Source organism: Puma concolor, chromosome A1 (assembly GCF_028749965.1).
Source record: "Puma concolor isolate L17-30 chromosome A1, mPumCon1.1.hap2, whole genome shotgun sequence".
Classification (NCBI taxonomy): domain Eukaryota; kingdom Metazoa; phylum Chordata; class Mammalia; order Carnivora; family Felidae; genus Puma; species Puma concolor.
The window spans coordinates 128,370,286-128,391,941 of NC_141667.1; the positions used below are offsets into that span (position 1 = coordinate 128,370,286).

General features: G+C 44.9%; 1 protein-coding gene across 1 annotated transcript; it reads left to right on the top strand.

The window, feature by feature from the left end:
• The first annotated feature begins 11,527 nt into the window (after nt 1-11,527).
• Nucleotides 11,528-14,918, top strand: IL9 (interleukin 9). Its single transcript, XM_025924827.2, has 5 exons — nt 11,528-11,846; nt 12,147-12,182; nt 12,268-12,300; nt 13,515-13,646; nt 14,784-14,918. Exons 1-5 carry the CDS (start codon nt 11,733-11,735, stop codon nt 14,892-14,894), a joined length of 426 nt encoding a protein of 141 aa, XP_025780612.1. The 5' UTR covers nt 11,528-11,732; the 3' UTR covers nt 14,895-14,918.
• The last annotated feature ends 6,738 nt before the right edge of the window (nt 14,919-21,656 follow it).

Consider the following 21,656-nt stretch of genomic DNA (forward strand, 5'->3'; position numbering starts at 1 on the left):
ATCCACCATCTGCTCCCACCACCAAGGCTGGCACAAAGGCTAACTAGGTGATGCTCTCCATTCAGAGCCTCCAAAGTAAAATGTGCAAGGACTCTCAGCATTGCCCTCAAAAGTGACAACACACCTCCCTCTGCCTAAGTGGAGAGGGAAGACCAGCACCCCTGTCTCCCTCTGCCTCTTCTGCCCCACCTTCTTTCCCCTGCAATCCTTTAATACCAGAAGAGGTGGGCTTCCAACTTTCATTCTTCTTGGTCCATGCCTCTCCTGCCCCGGGGCAGCAAGCTTCACAGCCCAGCCAGCAAAGTCAGGGGGCAATCTTCTCTTTACAAACTGAATCCTAATATGTTGAAAGATACAAAAATTCCTTCTGGTCTCACTGCTAAACCTTGATGGCTGAGGGAGTGTGAGAAGTGGTGATATGAGAGGCACCTGGGTGGCTGTTGGTTGAATGCCCGACTTCGGCTTGGGTCATGATTTCGTGGTTCGTGAGTTCAAGCCCCGCATCGGGGTCTGTGCTGACAGCTCAGAGCCTGGAGCCTGTTTTAGATTCTGTGTCTCCCTCTCTCTCTGCCCCTCCCCTGCTCGCTCTCTCTCTCTCTCAAAACCATATAAACATTAAAAAAATGTTTTTTTAATTTAAGAAAAGAAGTGGTGATATGATCCTTCACAGGGAGGCAGAATCTGGGCATATTTAAATATATTACACTTGTAAAAAATTTTTTTAATATTTATTCATTTTTGAGAGACGGAGAGAGACAGAGCATGAGTGGGGAAGAGGCAGAGAGAGGGAGACACAGAATCTGAAACAGGCTCCAGGCTCTGAGCTGTCAGCCCAGAGCCCGATGTGGGGCTCAAACCCAGGCACCAAGAGATGATAACCTGACCCAAAGTTGGATGCTCAACCGACTGAGCCACCCAGGTGCCCTAAATATACTACACTTGTAATGCAAGTTTGTAGTTTGTAGCTCAGTGAAGCTGTCAGTAATAGAGGTAGAATTTGAGAATCATCAGCATGTGGATGGGGCAAAGCCAGGACTTAGGGAGACATCTCAGTCATGATAAAGGAGAGTTGAGAGCCCAGAATGAGTACCGGGGCAACCCCGTATGGAGACGCAGAAAAGGAGGGAAGGAGCCATCAAAGGATACAGAGAGATGGTGTATGGGGTAGGAAGAAGAGCATGTGGTGCCACTGAGGCCAAGAGAGGAGCAGGTTTCCAGAGGAAGGGAGCACTCAGGGGAATCAAAAGTTCCCAGGAGGTCAAGACTGTAAAAGGAACCTAACCCACACTCTGAGCCTGCCCCTGCCCTGCCACAAACTCTCCACTCTTCCCTAGAAGGATAATGAGGACAAATGGAAATTAATAACAGTAATAAAAAATAATAATAATATGCCATGTAAAAGGACCAGTGGTAATAAAGCTTCATAAAATCATGACACCATTTTTAATTAATACGATGCTTTATTCAGAGAGTGCTGTGCTGTTTGAGGCTGACGGAAACCCCGTTGGGATGACTGAGGTAATGAGCACTGGCGAGTGGGGATCCCCTGCTGTTACTGAGAACTTTTAGAAGTACTCCACAGGATCCTTCAGTTGGTTTCTGATGAAGCATCATGGGAAGCTGAGTAACGGTTTCTTTCTTTGTTTTGCTTATCTTTTTCTGAAACCAACTTGAAAAACACATTCTTTCAGATGGACACCAAAGCACATGGTTTTGTGGGTGGGGCCCTTCTGGGTGCTATGCTTGGCGTCCCTGGTGTTGTGGAGACGCAGAGGTATAGCCAGAGGTGGAGCCTCCTTTCCCACCAAAAGGAGCTGTGAAGTAAACCCTTGGGGTGTGCATGATATCCCTACTCACCATCGTTCTGAGTTCCCGCGGCCCTACTGCTCCTACCCTGACCCTCGCTTTCAGTTGTGACTATGCACAGTAGGAACTTTATTCATTTTCTCTATCCCATTTTACCTATTTCATCAAACTGGATTATCTACACCATGGAAATAATAATTCCTGAATGGTGTTTGAGTGCAGAGTTTGAATCATCTATTTAATTTACTGGTCAGCCTCTGCAGCACAAACGGTAATGCAAAGAGAGTGGGTTGGATCCTGGCTGTTCCTCTCGCTAGGTGAATGACCTCGGAGGTCTAAGTAATATAGTACTTTCGGGAATGGTGGTGGGAAGCCTGGCCGCTAACTTGGGCTGGGTTTCTAGGACCTGTCACTAGTCATGGAGGGAGAGCAGAGCTTTCCCTCTGGGGAAAAAGACTGAGGCAGGAACTAAAAAGAGAGTCTTGTTGAAGAGCTCTATCTAAGGGAGCAGGATAGAGAGGCAGAAACAGAAGCCAATAGTTTGCGTTTAGGGCCAACTAGAGAGTTAACCAATCAGCGGGGGTGTGCAAGAAGTAGATCCCCCTACAATCCTGAAATGCTGGTACACAGAGCCCCGCCTCCTTTGCGATGGAGACCAGAGAGGGCCTCTGTGCTGGCTGATGTCCAGCTTCCCAGACAAGAGGGAGACCTGGGTCCGGAGCTAAGGTGAGATTCCAAATCAAGTAGCTCTCAGCCCTGCTGACCGCATTATCCCTGAACAAACGACCCACCCTCTCAGCTGCTAGAGAAAAAGTGTACATCTAAATTTGTCTCCTATTTGTGTTAAGGACAGAAAGAAATCACAATGGTTGCCACAGGCTCTGTTGGGACCCATCTCGTTCAGGTTATCTTTACGAACGACTGTTCATATGTATCAGCAAAGCAAAACATTGCCAGATATGTAAAACCTCAGCAGTTTAAATAGAACATTCAGAGTGAATACCCCAGGGTAAAGAAAATAAATAAATACATAAAAGAGCTTCTCTTTCCTCTGTTTCTCCTTTCTCCTCTCTCTCTCTCTCTCTCACTATATATGTGTGTGTGTGTGTGTGTGTGTGTGTGTGTATATATATAATTCTTATTCTCACATTGCATTGATAAGATGAGAAGACGAGAGCAGGCAATTATGGCAAGAAAGATAAGAAATATAATTGCACAACTGAAAAGAAAAACAGAATCCCAGTCGCACTAAGCATGGATAGCTTCCATCTTGCTTTTTGATGCCAGACTCCAATAAAAGGAATCTGCACTCTTTGCAGAAATGGCTGATTCCAGGACTGGCGCAGCAAAGTGACAACAGGAGCCTGGAACATCTTGTGGTGCCAGAAAGTAACATGGTGCTCACAAAACAAAACCAAAAAAGGCACAACGGTGGAGGACACAGAGGACAAATGAAACAACTCCCGATTACCAAAGCTGGAAAAGTCCAAGTAACAAAATAAAGCAGTAATGGATTGCAACCCGAAATGGAAAACAAATTCTGATGAGTCTATACCGAATTAAATAAATAACTGAATCAATCAATAAATGAGGAGACAAATGTCCCAGGCAGAATAACCCCAAGTAATTTAGGCAGATACTCAGTCCTCAAGGAAGTGAACATAACTCCCCTCTCTTTATCTGTATGGTGACTTTTTCCCCAAAGAGTACAGTATGGAAGGAAGGGAAAAGAGAAATCTACAGGTGGTTTCTGCCAGAGGATGAAGGTCATCGACAAGGATAAGTCATGCTGATGCTCTGATACAATGTAATGAAAATAAAACTTGACTTCTGTGGTCTTCCTCCCTAACCTCAGTTTAATCATGAGAACATCAAGCAAATCCCAAAGTGAGAGACATTGTACAAAATACCTAATGAGTACTCCTCAAAACCATCAAGGTCATTAAAAACAAAGAAAAGCCTGAGAAACGGTCACAGCTAAGAGGAACCTAAAGAGACATAATGACTAAATGTAATGAGGTGTTCTGGATGGGATTTTAGAACAGAGAGAAACTAAGTTTCACTTAGTTAAGTGAAAACTAAGGAAATCTGAATAAAATATGGACTTTAGTTAAAAATAATGTACCAAGGGGCACCTGGGTGGCTCAGTCAGTTAAGCATCAGACTTCAGCACAGGTCACGATCTCACATTTTGTGAGTTCGAGCCCCACATCGGGCTCTGCGCTGACAGCTCAGGGCCTGGAGCCTGCTTTCGTTTCTGTACCTCCCTCTCTCTCTGCCCCTCCACCACTTGTGCTCTATCTGTCTCTCTCTCTCTCTCTCTCTCTCTCTCTCTCAAAAATAAATAAATAAACTTATTTTAAAAACCCCACAATGTTATCAATATTGGTTCATTAACTGTAACAAATGTATCGTGTATATATAACAAATGTTAAAATGTTAACAACAGGGAAACTAGATGTGGGTATATGAGAAGTTTCTGTAGTACGTCAACAATTGTCTCATAATCTTAAACTGTTCTAAGGTAAAAACTTTAATAAAATTCAAAAAAGAAGACCAAAAGACACTGGTGAAATATGGCAGAGTGTAGGCTGCCTTTAAGGTCTGGCAGTGGGTGTCAGATTTTGGAGAAACAGAGGCTGGATGGCTGTGTCCAGGACAGAAAAACTTTAGTAGAAGTGAATGTTTCACTGGAATTTTCAATTCATTTAATTTTAGTGGAAAATGCAAGGCCATTTTGTGTGTCTTGGCCATTTGTATATACCATCTTTCTTCCACATTTTCATTAAAAAATGGTGCAGGGTGGCCCTCATGAGCTTGTTACATGCTTTTTGGGATGCATATTAAAATTTAAAAATATTAAAATGGAAATATGCATTGGTGGGAACAAAAACACTCAGTAGAGGTGGTGAAAAACAGAATGGATTCTGCAGATAACTGAACTGGTAATTAAAAGACCCAATCCAGAAGACCCCCCAGAAATCCGAAGTAAAAAACAATGATAAGAAATTCAAGGGGAAAACAAAGCCATGGAAAATAAGCTCAGAAGATTTCAACCTGTGTACAATAGAAATTACAGAAGGGGAAAAAAGAGAAGTGGAGATCAAAGAACAAATAGGAAAATATTTTTATGGGAGAAAGACTGTGATCTTAAGATCAAATGGGCTATGTGCTGATCAGGGATAAAAATAGAATAGCCACAACTAGACAAATTCTGGCAAAACTTCTGAGTTTCAAGGATGAAGATCATGCAGGTAGAAAGCAAAGGATTTCCCAAAACGATTTCCTACAGAGGAAAAAATAATGGGAACTTCATCAAAGAAGAAACCAAAATTGGGGCACCTGTGTGGCTCCATCGGTTGAGTGTCTGACTTCAGCTCAGGTCATGATCTCATTCATGGTTCATGGGTCAAGCCCCGCGTCCAGCTCTGTGCCGACAGCTCAGAGCCTGGAGCTTGCTTTGAATTCTGTGTCTCCCTCTCTCTCTGCCCCTCCCCTGCTCACACTCTCTCACTGTCTCTCTCTCTCTCAAAAACAAACATTAAAAATTTCTTTAAAAAAAGAAGAAACCAAAATTGAAATTACAGACTGTTAAGAAATCAATGCGAGTGAGCTAACCACATACCAAAATCTACGCGATGCTGCCCAGGCTGTGCTCAAAAGAAGGTGGCCCCTAATCTGGGAATAGCTGTGTAATCCTAGGAAAGTTGCTTAACTTTTTAAAGCTTCAATCCCTCATCTTTAAATAATTATATGGACTGCTTCCATAATGCTGATCATGTGCCGGACTCTGTTCTAGGGGCTCTAAGAACTAATTTATTCATCCCCCACAACAGACCTGTAATGTGGATTATACGATTATCCCATTTTATAGCTGAGGAAACTGAAGCGCCGAGAAGTCACGTGCACGAGGCCACAGAGTTAGAAGTGGCAGCAACCATCTAGCTCAAGTCTGCACTCACCACCACTAAGCTACAAATATTTCTTAGGAAGCCGCAGACGGTATTGTGGGAATTCAGTGGGATAATGCAAATAAAGCATGTTGCGCTCTGCTTGCCACACGGTGTAGTCAGTAACTGAAGCTAATATTTGTTTAAACACTGAAGCAAACATACGACTCAAGAAGCTAGAAGAGGAACAAGAAGATAAATCTAGGGTGTGGCCTGACTGGGTCAGTCAGTAGAGCATGCGACGTTTGATCTCGGGGTCATGAGTTCGAGCCCCACGTTGGGCACAGAGATTACTAAAAAATAAAAATAAAAAACAATCTAGGAAATCCAAATCACCTAAGAAGGAATGCACGTGCATAAAATGCCAAATTGGAAAGATGAGGAAAATCATATCCAGAAATGACCAATAAAAAGCATAACCTAAATATCTGAAAATAATCAAATATACACATTTCTTACAAGTTTCATCAAAGAGAAAATGTGGGTAAAATGCACAATCTTACTACTTTGTTAGTATTATTCAGGGATCATTTTCCAGGAAACCACACATAGAAAACTAAGAAGGAGAAAACCTAAAATAGCACTAAAAAGAAAAAAGCATAAAATTCCAAAAAATTACCGCCCCAAAGCCATTAGATGCACGTCTTCTGGACAAGTTTATCAGAACTCAATTAATTCGGCAAATTTTTTTTTTTTAAAGAAACCTCGTTTTCCATCAAGCTTATTTCCGTTTTCTACGTAAGAGTCTGGAAAAACAGCTTAAGACCACTTAGTGGTTGTTCCCACGCATTAACCGCGTGCCAGTCCTCAGTGGCGGTGGGGGGAGGGGGGCACCCAGGCTTCCGCGGGGTGGGCTGCACCAGCACCGAGGCACCGCTCACCTTCAGACCAGCCTGCCGTGTGGGGGTGAGAAGCAGTAAATTGGGGCGCTGGAGCAGTCCATGCACCCTGACGTGCCTCCCAGGTCAATCCCTCTCAGCAGCGGCCTGTTCTTCCCCTCCAGGGACCTCCTAGCGGTCGGGGTTAGGCGTGACCTCTCGCCAGTTCCCGGGGAAGAGCGCCGCACATGCGCAGAACTGCCTGCGCCAGCATCCACCGCGTCAGAGCCGCTGAGGGAGCAGCCTGGTGGCTGCAGGGGATGGCAGAGGAGAGTCTGTGTTACACAGAGTGGTGGTAGACAGGTTAACATAAGAGGCCTCCGTCAGAGGCTGGGGTCACCCCCGGGGTCACTAGGCGCCCGAAGCCATGGCTCCTGGATCTGGGTGAGGCTGGGGTCACCCCCGGGGTCACTAGGCGCCCGAAGCCATGGCTCCTGGATCTGGGTGAGGCTGAGGTCACCCCCGGGGTCACTAGACGCCCGAAGCCATGGCTCCTGGATCTGGTTGGTGAAGGCTCCAGGGGCAAAGTGACCAGCACCAGGAGTGGCTCCAGTGGCAGCACAGCAAACTTGAGGATAGCTTGCTGGTCAGTATTCTGGGAGGACAGGACTCTGACATCAGCCGGGTTGTCAATGGCACCAATGGCACAAGCTGCTAGTAGAAACCTCCCAGGTTCTCTTCAGATTCATGACATAGATGTTGTAACTTTTCCTATTGCAAATGCACTGTTCCACTTGGAAGTCTACTTTGGTGCCACCTAAGTGGGTTCCTGCTGCAAGGAATTTGAGGACATCCTCCCCTTCATTCGCAGGACATCAAGTGCTCTGGACATTGTGAAAGTTTCCCTTTAAGTTACGACAGGTACCCAGAACAATGCCGTATAGGTGGGTCAGCAGAAATACAGATTGATATATGGCATAGGCCATGAGAGCACAGGCTCTAGGATTAGATAAATCCAATTCAAATTGTTAGCTGTGTGATTAAGGGAACCCTCTTAGCCTTCCTGAGCTTCAATTTCCTGAGCTTCAACATCTATAAAGTGAGGCTAATAAAGACTGGAGAGGGCTGAGTGCGTTAATACATATGAGGTGTTTAATATATTACCTTGCATATAGTAAGGGTTCAACAAATGGTAGTGCCTTCCCCAGTGTGGCCCAAAACAGGAGTTCTCATCCTTTTTTTAAATTTTTTATTATTATTTTTTAATGTTTATTTTTGAGAGAGAGAGGGAGACACAGAATCCGAAGCAGGCTCCAGGCTCTGAGCTGTCAGCACAGAGCCTGACGCAGGGCTCGAACTCACCAATGATGAGATGGTGACCTGAGCGACAGTCGAACGTGCAACAGACGGAGCCACCCAGGCGCCCCTTTCATACCTTTCTTTAGTAGATGAACACCAGTAAATTGTCCACAGCAAAGCGGGGGTGGGGTCCCACAGACTCTTAAGAAACACAGGGGCAGGTTTCAGGCAACAAAGGGATATATCAGTGGGAGAATGTAAAAATTCCTTTTACGAGGATAGCCTGGGTCATTAGTCACCTTTGGTGAGGAGTAGCAGTGTAGAAGGGGTGGGGGCTGAGAGGAGTGGAGCCTGCATCTTGTAACTCTGGAAACTTCATGGAAGCTAAACGGGAAGCACAGGGCCCCAGGTCCATGGCCCCGGAATTTGCTTAGGAGCTGCGAAAGGAGAGGTGCAGAGCTCCCACGTAGAAATCCCCCTTCTGGGGGGAGAAACCCCAGTAGGGATAACAGTGCACCCAGCGAGGCTTGCCCCTCACAGTTGGTTGGGAAATAATGACTTGGAAAGAACTATTTGATTAAGAAATTAGTGCTCAAGGATTCTCATAACGTTATCTCTTGGCTATTCAGAAGAAAAGACAGAATGGGTTTTACTTAGAAATTTAGTGTCTTTTTGTGTGTGTCATTTCATGCTGTGGCTTCCTAGAACAAATAACCATTTTTGTTTTATTAGAGAAATAATCCCTGACACATGCGTGTTTAATCACAAAATAAAAATGTCAAACTTTATCTTTGAAACAAAATAAATGGTGGAGTATTGTCTTTTGTCATTTATTGTAAAATATGTTATCTACGCTACATCTTGGTAAGCATCCCACTCTCCAATCTTCTTGATATTTAAAACAAGCGAGTAGTTCATTTCTGGGCTTGGTGTATTTCCTCTGCAGGAGATCATTTGCATACTCACATTCCGGTATCGCAATAAATCCTAGAAGCTAAACCTCAAAAGCTGTAGACTTTGCCTAGATAAACATCTGCTGTTTTAACGGTGTTTTAAAATACAGAGCTGCCATTTAAATATTCTTAATTCTTTTCATTTTTATAACTGAAGTGGCTGGGAAGATAGAAAAGAATTGCAAAGAACAGTCACCTACCTCTCTCTCTCTCCGTTTCATCCTGTACAGACTCGGAGTTCCTTCACCTGACCTGCCTTCTTCGTGCAGTTGCTAAGAGAACTGAAAGGGAGAAGAGCTTGAAGAACTCTTCAAAGTTCTGAAGGGACTGCATTGCAGGAGGGTGTATTTTGTTCATTGCTTACTCTTCAAATGCTTTCCTTGCTCAGGTTTTGTAAAGGCTCTGTCTGTTCTTTGTTACTGATCCACTGGGAACACATCTTGGTCATTTCACAAATCACATACATTTAATACATTTTAAGAAAAGGACAGCTATTCGTCATTCATTCACTTAACCAGCAATTCCTGAGCACTGAGTATGGACTGTGCCCTGGGAATACAATAATGAACCAGAGTCTGACATCCTATCAGTTCTCCTGGAACTCAGTCCCGCTTGGAGGAAGAGACACAAGACAGCATCATGCAGATTGCAATGACTCTAGCACCTGCTAATTTCCATTTTTCCTGAGCGTCAAGATGCACGGTCTTCAGCAGGCAGTGATATCTAGCTGGAACTTAGTACCACTTTGGTATTCTTACTGTTATTTTCTATCGTCACTTTCATGGTTTTATTTTTGTTTTCCAGGACTTTTTCCCATTTATGTAAAACGTTAGAGTTGTTATTGCTACAGTTCTCTGGTCCATCCCTGCATGGTTAGAAGATCGCTTCCGAAGCTCTTGCTAGCACATTCACGCTCAGATCGCAATAAGGTGGTAATGACGGGTTTCAGCTACTTTTGTCTCCTGTTACCGGAAAAGCATATGAATTCTACAGACGTTGCAACCATCAGAACACGTCACATGGCCACCTGCAGCAGTGCAGCAGAGTGACTGAAAAAGTGGGTGTTTGGCTGGGTACATTGCCATCCTGAACTAATCGAGCTTCTATTGGCAAGAAAAGGGCATCGCTACCAGACTCTGGCATGAAAGTATTCGGCACAGGCTGGCAGGCCTTTGAAACGTCTCCTTGGTGCATACACAGGGCAGGCATGGAGGCCAAGCTGCAGGAGGATCTGGGGAAGTTAGCAAGAAGCCATTTTTTTTTTACCTTCTTTGCTACCAAGACACCCCCTTTCCCCATAGTCCAATACCGCTCCTAAGGAACAGCATGCAATGAGAAAAGCAATATTACCACATACTCTTCCAGCAGTGGTGAGAAAATCTTACGAGTGTGTCCCACTTGCTAGTATGGCTCAAAATGCTAAGCCAGAGAATCCCCACTTTTTCAGCCTCTAGCGTGTAGAAGATAAATTTTCTTAAGCCCACACACCTCCACATACACGCCCAGAAACTAGATTTGTAACCTTACACAATCATAGTTTTTGAGTATCTGTCTTACTACTTCAAAAACTGCCTTTCACATTCACGTTTTGATTCAAGAGGCATTTAGTGATAGCTCACTGCTCCTCAAGGAGTTTTCCAAGGGCTGAGGATATAAGGGTGAACCAGACCATATGGGGCATATATCCCAGGGGGAGAGGCAGGCAAAAAACAGAGAAGTAGGGGGGCAGCTGAAGCTGGGAGCCAGAGTTCTGGATTTGAATACAGTGTTTTGTTTTGTTTTGTTTTGTTTTGTTTTGTTTTGTTTTGTTTTTTCTTCCTAGCTGTGTGGCTTTGGGTGAATTACTTGCATCTCTGTGCCTCAATTTCCCCATCTACAAAAGAATGGGAATAACCATAATACTTGTAGGGCTACAGTGACACATCTTTCTGTCTCACAGTGGTTAAGAACAGCTTCATCCAAGGGCTGGGAAGCTAAGATACAGACAGTGTTCTAATCTAAGATATGAAGAAATGGGAATGGCAAATTAGTACCTACCTCATTTGGTGGCTGTAGGTACTACATGACGCAATTCCCGTAAAGAGCTGAAAACTGTGGCTGGTATGCCGTAAGCGCTCAATACAGGTGAGCGGTTATCCTATCTCAAGCACCGAGTTTTGACTTGACAGCTGCTCAGGGTGACATAAGTTCCCTAAAGACACTAAGGAATCCTCAAGACCAATCTTAACAGACACTGTGGCTACATTCTTGCCGGTACAGTTGAAGAGTTCCCTCCTTCAGACACCTGTTTAAAGAGATACTGGCACAAAAATGCCTTGTGCTAGGTGGAGAATCTGGCCCCAGGCATGAAAAACGCTGTTAAGATTTGAGAATAAAATGTAGTAAGATTAAAGTTGCAATGACTTCATCGAGCTTGAGCTTGCAAAAACCCCAACAGAGCAGCTCTCCTGCATGATTTCTCACCCTCCCGCCCCCTCCCTGGCCCCTTCATTATAATACCTGTGACTGGCTATTATATCAGCATTTCCAATAAAGTAAAAAGGGGAAAATACAGACCTGGGCTTTCATGGAAAGTATTCTAACTCTCACAACTAGAATATCTGCCTTTAAAAAAAATTATGGTTTTTAGATCTTTAACTTTTCCTACAGCATCTCAGTACCCAAATTTTGAAAAGCATCTTTTCTGGGGAATGATATTTCCTAGCACAGTGTAACATAGTCTTTGCCAAGTGACTCAGTTCAATGTATATATGTATTTTTCAATGTCAAGTGGCCCAAACTTACATAGAAGAAGTGGGCACCTGGTATCAGTTTGATGTCAGGGTTTTTCCAGGTTTGCAAGAGGGAGCTTTAAATACGACTCGATTTCAAGGCAACTACAAGCCACCCTGCAGCTCCAAGTCAAGATGTTCCTGTCCGTGGTCCTTGCCTCTGCCCTGCTTCTCTGCTCTGTGGCCAGCCAGAGGTGTTCGACCTTGTCAGGGATCCATGATGTCACGTACCTCATTAACAAACTGCAGGTAAGCTGCAGAGGGGGGCGCCAGTGGGAAAGGGAACTCTTGAAAGTTTAAGTGAGGGGCCCCTGGGTGGCTCAGTCGGTTGTATGTCCTACTCGTGATGTTGGCTCAGGTCATGATCATGGGATCGAGCCCTGCATCAGGCTCTGTGCTGGGCGTGGGGCCTGCTTAAGACTCTCCCTCTGCCTCTCTCTCGCTCTCACTTAAAAAAAGAAGAGACAAAGAAACAAAAAAATGTAGGTGAAACAAAAGGATGAAAAGCACACCACCCATTATGGGTTCTTGTTTTTCTATTTACTTTAGGAACATCCACCTTCAAAATGTGACTGTGGCACCAACGTGAGTAAATGCTCTTTTAAGAACTTTCCAAACTTATTTTAATGTTTGCATCTGGAATCTTCACCCTGGGATTATTCTTTTGCAGGTGACCGATTGTTTGTGTCTGCCCATTCCTTCTGTAAGTATAGTAAAACAATATAATCTTGACGGTGTAATTTTAAAAAGTTTTCAAGTAAAAATAAATTGCTCGATTTGATATTTGAAATAAGAAAATGTTGCTTAATTGCAATTGTTACAGTTCAGGATTTCCTTTTAAAACCAGGCCCTTGAATTCTATACTAGATACATCACTAGTATACATTGTATTTGGTCTGCTTTTATGCCCTTTGGGAAGTTTGAACACTATTCAATACTTTAAGAAGAATCTTGTATGTCTTCTTAGATTAGTGGCCATGTGCACAATTAAATCAAACTGGAGCTGCGAATGTAACAAACGATATAGCTTATATCACACTGCTTACTAATTTATTTCCTAAAACTCAAGGGTTGCACAACAAGGAGGTAAAATAACTTTTTTTCTTTCCTATTACAAAACCTCTCTGGGTGCTATACCTTCTCCCTCACTCCTCCCTTCCTGTCTGTCTTTTTAGCTGATTTGGGGTGGCCCTCTCATGGTTTGAATGCTGGGAGGACAGGGTGTCTAAGGCAGAGAGAAAACGAAAAGCACTTGCAGAAGGTGATTCCCCACTTTCACAAAGAGTCAGCCAGGCAGGAATTTTCTGGTTCAGGGGAGGAGGAAGGTGCCTCCTGTATTATTATCGTCCCAAGCAAGGCCTGGGAGAATCTGAACTTGTCATCCTCGCTGGGGTCAGATATTACACCCCATCGGGCTGCATCCATTACACGAGACTAGGGGAGGGGGCCTTCTGAGGAGGAACCATGCATTTATAGCCCAGTCCCGCCCTTCAGTTTATGGTCCGTGATTTTAGCTACTGCTGAAACACTGGCTGTATTCAACTGACTCATGCCATCAGACTGGTGTGAGAAAGCTTTTCCTTTCTTTCTCCTTGGGAACCTACTATTACAAGACACGGAGCCCAGGAACATCGGTTGCATCGGAGACTAGAACGAACTGTTTTCCAGAGTCCATCGGCTTTGTGTTCCTCTGCTGGAACATACTGGAAATCTCCAGGCAGTGACACTGTGGAAAAATGGCCTTGACTTGAAATGCTGAAAGTCCTTTCCTACATGGGGAGAGGGACCTGTCTAAAAATAATACCTGTTTAGGTTACGTTGGTTAAATTAAGGTAGTGTCTGAAAGCAAGCTCTTTGTGGTTCTTCTCAAAGTGGTCCTCAAGGTGTTTCTTTTAGTAAATTCTTTTCATTTACCAGGACGACTGCACCACACCGTGCTTCCAGGAAGGGCTGTCCCAGATGACCAACGCCACGGTGCAAACAAGTTTCCCCCTGATCTTCAACCGACTAAAAAGAACCGTCAAAGACCTAAAGAGCAGCAAGTGCCAGGTGAATTTGTTTTTCCGTGTCTTCCGCTCTGGTTAGTTCTTTTTATGTGAAGGTCAATGACGACTCTAGCTAAATGAGAAAAGGCGATAAAGTTGGAATTGGTAGTTCAAGGCCAATATGAGACCTGTAAGAAATGTACTCAGAATGACAAAATTAAAGTGAGATCTGCCCCTATAGCCCTGTAATTCCCCCTGGTTTAAAAAAACACTCACACCCATGTTACCGTTTACTTCTTTCCACCTATTGAATAATGAAAGAATCTGTCCTGATTGTAATAAGAAGCTGAGATCTAGAGAATCAGAGCTGTCGATTTGTTAACCCAGTGGGTGTTGTGGCCTGTAAAAAGAAGATTTTTTTTTTTTTCCTACTGGCTAAGAAGGTATTTAAAGGAAGGAGCACTCAAATCCAGATGGAGGCTTGCCATTTGCCTTAAGTGCCCATCAGTATGTTCTCTTTTTCTGCATGTGCCCTGGTCCCTGGAGGGAAGGGAGGACGTGAACTCTTTGGGAATTAGCAAATCCATGTGTGTCCTCAGAAGGCTAAGAGCCTTCACCCAGCTACTCAGCTGAGTTACTTACCATCAACAGCTTGTAGTTCTAAATGCTTAATATATACTGTTTCATGACAATAGCATTTCGGTAACAATTGTTGCAATTATCATTTACCACCCTCACCTCATTGGGAGGAAACAGATGCTCCGTGAGGTTAACTAACTTGCCTAAGGCTAGATACTTAAGCATTGGCAGAGTTGAGATGGGAACTCTGGTCTACCTGATGCCAAATTCCCATTCTCGGCCATAGAGCTCTTCGGGGACCTTGGAAGGACGACCAAAAAAGGATAATAAAACGTTAGGATTCAAAGATTCCTGAGAAAAGGTTCCCTCTAATGAGATTTAGGATTATTTGATAGGTGCGGGTGGGGGGCACCCCTGAAATGGTAGCACAAAGTCAGCCATCTACACGGTCTACACGACATGCTAGCTCTGGACCTCCCCATGCATTTGCTCTATGTCTCAAGCCCTTGCTGTGTGCACACCCCAGCCCACTGCACCCCTACCCTGCCTCTCACAGGGCTGCGGGCAGGGTAGTTCCTGGTCCACACTCTTTTAGTCACTCCATTAACTTTTCTCCCCACAGTTTTTTTCCTGTGAACAGCCATGTAACCAAACTGCAACAGGCAACGTGCTGACGTTCCTGAAGAGTCTCCAGGAAATTTTACAGAAAGAAAGGATGAAAGGCACAGTATGAAGATGAAATATTATTTATGCTATTTATTGAATTTAAAAGCCTCCTCTTTGAGTTGGGGCAGGTAAAAACATTAAGTAAAGCCATGATGAATCAAATTCAGTTGTAATAATGTGTTTAAAATTATTTCTGTATTTTGGAATAAATATATATGAAGAAAAAGAACACAGTCTGGTCACTAGGTGTTTATTCACTCCTTGCTGCTCAGAAGAAAGCAAGCTACAGGGGCACCTGGGTGGCTCAGTCGGTTAGGCATCTGACTTCGGCTCAGGTGGTGATCTCACAGTTTGTGAGTTTGAGCCCCGTGTCGGGTTCTGTGCTGATAGCTCAGAGCCTGGAGCCTGCTTCGGATTCCGTATCTCTCTCTCTCTCTCTCTCTCTCTCTCTCTCTCTCTGCCCTTCCCCCACTTTCTCTGTCTCTCAAAATAAATAAAGTTAAAAAAAAAAAAAACCCTACAAACTCTGTCAAGGGACTGAATGGGTCAAAGGCTCCTGTACTAAGACTCGTTACCCTAAACAGACTGGAAGTCCCACTAGCTGTGCCTGGGGACGGAGAAAGCACAGTTGTGAAGGGTATGTGGGGACAGTCTGACCATTGCTGTTAGGGAGGCTGAAGGCACGCCTGAGGCACCCTGTGTGTGGGCGCTGGGGGAAGGATGCTCCCTGGGCACTGCCAGGGAGTTTGGGGTCCTGAGAAGCCACCTGCATCCCTGAAATGGGAGAAGGCAGTGTGGTAAGGCCAGGAGGCAGGAGCCTACCCAGGAATGTAGGCACGTACACCCAGAACAGAGGAAAGTACTTGAAGCTCAGCCAGGGGAAGACCCGGGGAGCAGACCTCCTGACTTAGAGCACAAAGCCCAGAAAGCTTGGGATCAATACAGTCACCTGTTCACTTGCCAAAGACCTTCAGGTAAGAACCCGCCACCAGCCAGGCAGAGTGCCTGGCTGACGTGCGGAGCCTAATGGGGGGTCTACCCAAGGGATCCCTGAACCAGGTTGTTGGCTTGGCTTACAGCGTGGCTGTCTCTGATGGCAAATTCTACATGTCAGCTTGACCAGCCCGCAGCGTGCCCAGATATTTGGCTAAACATTGCTTTGGGGTGTGTCTGGAGGGCGTTTCTGGATGAGACCAGCATCCGAATTGGTAGACTGAAATGCTCTGCCCAGTGTGGGTGGGCCTCATTCAATCCCACCGAGGCCCTGAAGAGGCAGGGGAAGAATTGGCTCTCTGTCTGACAGCTTGAGCTGGGACATTCTTCTATACTCGGACTGGGACTTAAAACACAGCAGCTTCCTGGCTCTCAGGCCTGTGGACGCGTATCACCACCCCAGCTGTTTTCCTGGGCCTCCAGATTGCAGACAGCAGCTCTTGGGGCACTTCAGTCTCCTCAATCCCACGAGCCAAATTCTTCTTATCTATCTGTATATCTATCTATCCCTCTATCTATTCAGCCTGTTGGTTCTATTTCTCTGAAGGACCCTAATGTACTATCCATTTTACCTTAATACTCAACCTGCCCCCTGCCCCCATACCCCAGATCCTGTCTTCTGTTCCACAGTACTCACTACCTTCTAAGATGCCCTCCCACTTATGACTTTACCCCGTTCGTTGTCTCTCCCTGCTCAAAGGGCAGCTCCCCGAGGGCGGAGAGCTTTGCTAGCCCACTGTTGAATCCCGGTTGCCTCTCCCGAGCCCGCACTACCCCTCTACCAGAGCTGGCACTCCATAAATATTGGCGAGGGAACGAAAGCCCTTTGAGACGCCAAAGCAGAGTATGAACTGGTCTGTAGGTCAGGAAAGTGCTCACCTGGAGAAGACATGGTATCCAGAAACACGCTACAGGTGCTCAGAAAGGAGCGGTCCCTCCACAGAGCTCCAGGCAGCCTCCAAGCTTGGGGTTCACATGATCTGGCCCCTGGGGAGGGAGCCGCCTGCCAGCTGTGTGTGATGCATTGTGGGGGAGGCCGGGTTAGGTCTTGGATTGGGATGGTCTGACAATCACAATCGCCCTCTCCCCCGCTACCTGACGGGTGAGAGGATTGGGGAAGAATCTCCCGTGGGGAGTATTTTCCCAGGTAGGGTCAAAATTAGAATCGTCCCCCCCACCCCATTGAGCTAAACCATCCTTGAGTACCTCTGACCACAATAATATGGAAAGTTCAGAGCATCAAAGGTTCCTCAAAGAGCTCTGCTCGGCCTTTCATCCGTCACAACGTCAAGCAATATCAGATGTGATCTGCACTTTAAACAGCCCTCGGCCAAAGGTGAGATTCTCTGATACTCTAAGTAGCCCCGGTCCCCGGAGTTGTGCAAACCTTTTAGCGATGGAGTGCCACAAATTCGGTCCTGCACCTGCGGCTGAGCCCCTCCTGCCTGGGGCAGATGCGGCGGTTTTAGCGAGGAGTGCCTAAGATCAGCTGAGCCATTCTGCTATCTTCTGGGCTGCAGAAATGGTGCGTACACAATCATAATTATTTGTGGACATCCAATTATAATTATTTTACTTTGCACAGAAAGAAAAGTTTCTCAATGATTTCCTTATAGTGGTATGCATATGAAAGGGCCAAAAGTCAGATTTTCGCGGTCAAGAGGCTCTCAGAAGGAGACCACTGGTGTAGCCTTTGTCCTCAGGGCTGAAGGCTGCCAACATGTTATAGGGGACACAGACCCTGAGACAAATAGTCATCACATCTTGTTGACCCCTCTGCTTCCCCAGATAAGTGAGCAGCATCATGTAGCACTGGTGGGGGGGGGGGGGTAGGCAGCACTGGGGCACAGATTCTGCCAAAGAGGATTTCTGATCATCTCCCGTAAGAGTGGGTATGAGACTTCATGTTCCATTATTACTGTTTTTTTTAAGTTTGTTTGTTTGTTTATTGAGAGAGAGAGAGAGAGAGAGAGAGAGAGAGAGAACCAGTGGCAGAGAAAGAGGGAGAGACAGAAGACACAGAGTCAGTGTCCTCACTGACAGCGCAAAGCCCAATGTGGGGCTCGAACTCACCAACCGTGAGATCATGACCTCAGCCAAAACCAAGAGTCAGACTCTTAACAGACTGAGCCACCCAAGCACCCAACTGTTATTACTGTTTTTTAGTAGCGTATTCCAATATCCTCCACATAATTTCCTCTCTAAGACCAGAAGTTCTGGGCACTAAGTGTCCTCAGCGCCTCAACCCCCTTCCTGTACAGGGTTCCCAAAACTGGGATCCCGCTCCCATACACTGAGCACAGCGTCCAGGTGCAGTTGTCTGGCCTGGCTCCCTAGCTGGTCTGTGGACGCCTGTGCACATGGCACTGAGGAAAAGAGTCCATCCAGGTAATACATATATCATTATCTATTAATATTAAGCCTGTAATCAATTACTAAGCCCTTACTCTGTATGTGCTAAGCATGCATTATCTCATTTAATCCCCTAATAACCACAGGAGGTAGGGATTATTATTTCTGCTATATAAGCAAGGAAATCGAGGCTCAGAGCAGTTAAAGACATTCCCAGGGCCCTGCAGCTGGTGAGAACTGGAGCAGGACCCCTGCCCCAGCTGTCTCATCCCAAACCCAAGGCTCTCTCCTCTCTGTCCTTTTCTTATTCTGTGTATAGCAGGTGTGTTTCCTCTGACTACAGTCTGAGGGTAAAATAGATTCATAATAATATGGGACCACATGCCCTTATCCCAACACCTGAGGACCAGATCGTTTTCAGAAATTAAACTGTTTGGCCTTCTAGATGGGGAACCCATAGCTCATGAGCCATGTTACCTAACACCCAGGACCTGGGGCAGGATTCTGCAATTAAATACATTAATATTCTGCAAAACGAACAAACAAACAAAACAACACACAGGAGTACTCAAAGCCGTCAGGTTTGGCAGCCAAATGCGTCTCAACAAATCTTGGGTTTTCAGAGCCGTTTGGATTTCAGAATTGTGATGCTTCCGTAGCTCTGGCCCCATGTATAGGGGGCACTCTTTCCCAAGGGCCTATCTGGAGCCAGTCTGGGCATCCCCAGGAGGGACAGAGGCTCCTGTAGCTCCCTGGAGGGCCGCCACATGGGCCTTGGCCACAGGGCCTTCTCTCGTCTCCTCCACCTGCATTTTCTGAATGGTCTCAGACACAAGTCACACGCTGTGGTTTACAGCCTGCAGCACTGAGAGCTGCCACGTCACCAGTGCTTGTCCCACACAGGGATCATAGCAAGGACAGACAGACGCTGGTGGTTGGAGATGGTTTCAGAACAATCGGCTGCCGGAGAAGACGGGCAGAGAGATGAGCGGCAGCCCAGTGTCCCAGATTAGTCACCAGTGTAGCTTGGTGGTTTCCCTCAGCTGTTCTGCAAAAGTCATATAACCCACAGGATACACCCCTGCAGACAAGCTCAACCCAGAGTTCTCAGGGCCTGTGATGAAGTGCACAATAATTACTCTTCTGCCTGTGTCAGGAGAGTTGAGATTTATCTAAAAAGCACCTTGGAGAAAGAAGAACGAATATGTATTGAATGTACCAAGCACTCGGCTAAGCATGTTTTGTGGAATATCTAGTTGGATCTTTGAAAGAACCTCGTGAGGTAGATATAGAATTATTGTATATAATTATTCCTAGCACACAGATGGGGAAACTGAGGACCAGAGAGGTTAGTATAACTCGTCCAAGGCATGCTGCTCAAAAGAAGTGAAGCCAAGGTTCCCACTCAGGTAACTGAACTCTAGGGCCATATTTACATCTAACCGACAGGAGCATGGAAGCTCTCCACAGCGCCAGTAGCCTTGTCCAGGTTGGCCGGGCCCAGGCAGAGTTGTTTCCAGAATATTCTAGTCCAGGGCACACTGATGCTGACCAAACTAAGCCCAGAGGTTACTGGTCTTGACCAGTCCCCCATCCATCCGTCTCTTTATTTGCACATCCAACCAATTTGAAGCAGGAAGATACTGTGAAGAAGGCTCAACTGTTCCATTCCATTCCTAGACTGCTTTCCTCACCTACCCCAGACCAAGGCCTCTCTTCCTCTGCAAAGGGAGCCCTCGGCAGAAACATAAGGCCATTCACCCACTTAAAGTGTACATTTCAGCGGTTTGTAGTGTAGTTACAGGGCTGTGTGACCATCACCGCTGTCTAATTCCAGCACACTTTCATCACCCCCCAAAAAAACCCTGCACTCATTAGCGGCCATTCTCCATTCTCCCTTCTTCCAGCCTAATCAACTAATAATCTTTCTTCTCTGTGAATTTGCCTCTTCTGGATTTTTCCTATAAATGGAATCATATGTGTTCTTCTCTAACTGGCTCCTTTCACTTCGTATGATGTTTTCATTCATGTCATAGCGTATATTAATACTTCGTTTCCTTATTGCTAAATAATATTCTGTTGTGTGGATACACTGCATTTTATTGATCCACTCGTTAGTTGACAGACGTTTCGGTTGATTCCACTTTTTGGCCATTATGAATAATGCTGCTATGAGTATTCATGTAAAGGCTTTGGTGACTCCATATGTTTTCATTTCTTGTGGGCACCTAGGAGTAGAACTGTTAGGTCATATGGTAATTCTGACCGGTAATATGGTAAAACTACCAAACTGTTTTCCAAAGTGGCTGCACCATGTGACATTTCCAGCAGCGGGGTGTGAGGGTTCCAATTTCTCCACATTCTTGTCAATACTGGCTATTTTCTATCTTTTCAACAATAGCCTTCCCTGCATCTATAAGGTGATACTTATTATGGCTTTGATTTACATTTCCCTAATAACTACAGACACATCTTTTCATATGCTCCCTGGCCACTTGTATATCTTCTTTGGAGAAATGTCTATTTAAATACTTGGCCCATGTTTATATTGGGTTACTTGTTTTTTATTGTTAAATTTAAGAGTTGTTTATGTTTTGGAAGTAAGTCCCTTATCTGAATTAAGATCTGCAAATATTTTCTCCCATTTTGTGGGTGGTTGTTTTATTTTAGTGATGGTATCATTTGTAGCAACAAACGTTTTTAATTGTAGTCCACTTTGTCTATATTTGATTTTGTCACTTACGCTTTTGGTATTCTAAGAAACCGTTGCTAAGTGCAAGGTCGTAAAGATTTATTACTATATTTCCTTCCATGAGTTTTATAGCTTTAACTCTCATATCTAGGTCTGTGACCCATCTTGAGTTAATTTTCATATATTGTGTGCAGTAAGGGTCCAATTAAATTTTTTTTTTTTGTATGTGGATGTACAGTTGTCCCAATACCACTCACTGAAAAGACTATTCTTTTCTCCATTGAATTGTCTTGGCACCCTTGGGAAAAATCAATTGATCATAAATCTAAGGGTTTCTTTCCGGACTCTCACTTGTATCCCATTGATGCACACATCTATCATAATGCCAGAACTACACTCTCTTGATTACTGTAGTCTTAGGGAAGTGTTGGTCTTCCAATCTTATTGTCAAGTTCATTTCAGCTATTCTCAGTCCTCTGCATTTCCATATGAATTTTAGAATTAGCTTTATTATGCACCCCCTTTCCCCCGCAAAAAAAGCCAGGTGAGATTTTGGGAGGGTTTAAACTACACCTGCAGAACAATTAGGGGAGTCTTAATATCTTAACAATATTTAGTCTTCTGGCCCATGACATCGAATACTTTCCCATTTACCTAGATCTTTAAAATTTTTTCAGCAAGGTTTTGTAGTTTTCAGTGTGTCTTACACTTCTTCTGCTAAAATATGCCTAGTTATTTCATCTTTCAGGTGGTATTACAAATGGAATTGTTTTCTTAATTTCATTGTTGGAA

Bases quoted from the DNA above. Each gene is read 5' to 3' on its own strand.
- IL9 (XM_025924827.2), top strand. From the start codon at position 11,733: ATGTTCCTGTCCGTGGTCCTTGCCTCTGCCCTGCTTCTCTGCTCTGTG. The intron at 12,301-13,514 runs GTAAGTATAGTA...TTCATTTACCAG, and splicing joins TGTGTCTGCCCATTCCTTCT to GACGACTGCACCACACCGTG. The intron at 13,647-14,783 runs GTGAATTTGTTT...TTCTCCCCACAG, and splicing joins TAAAGAGCAGCAAGTGCCAG to TTTTTTTCCTGTGAACAGCC.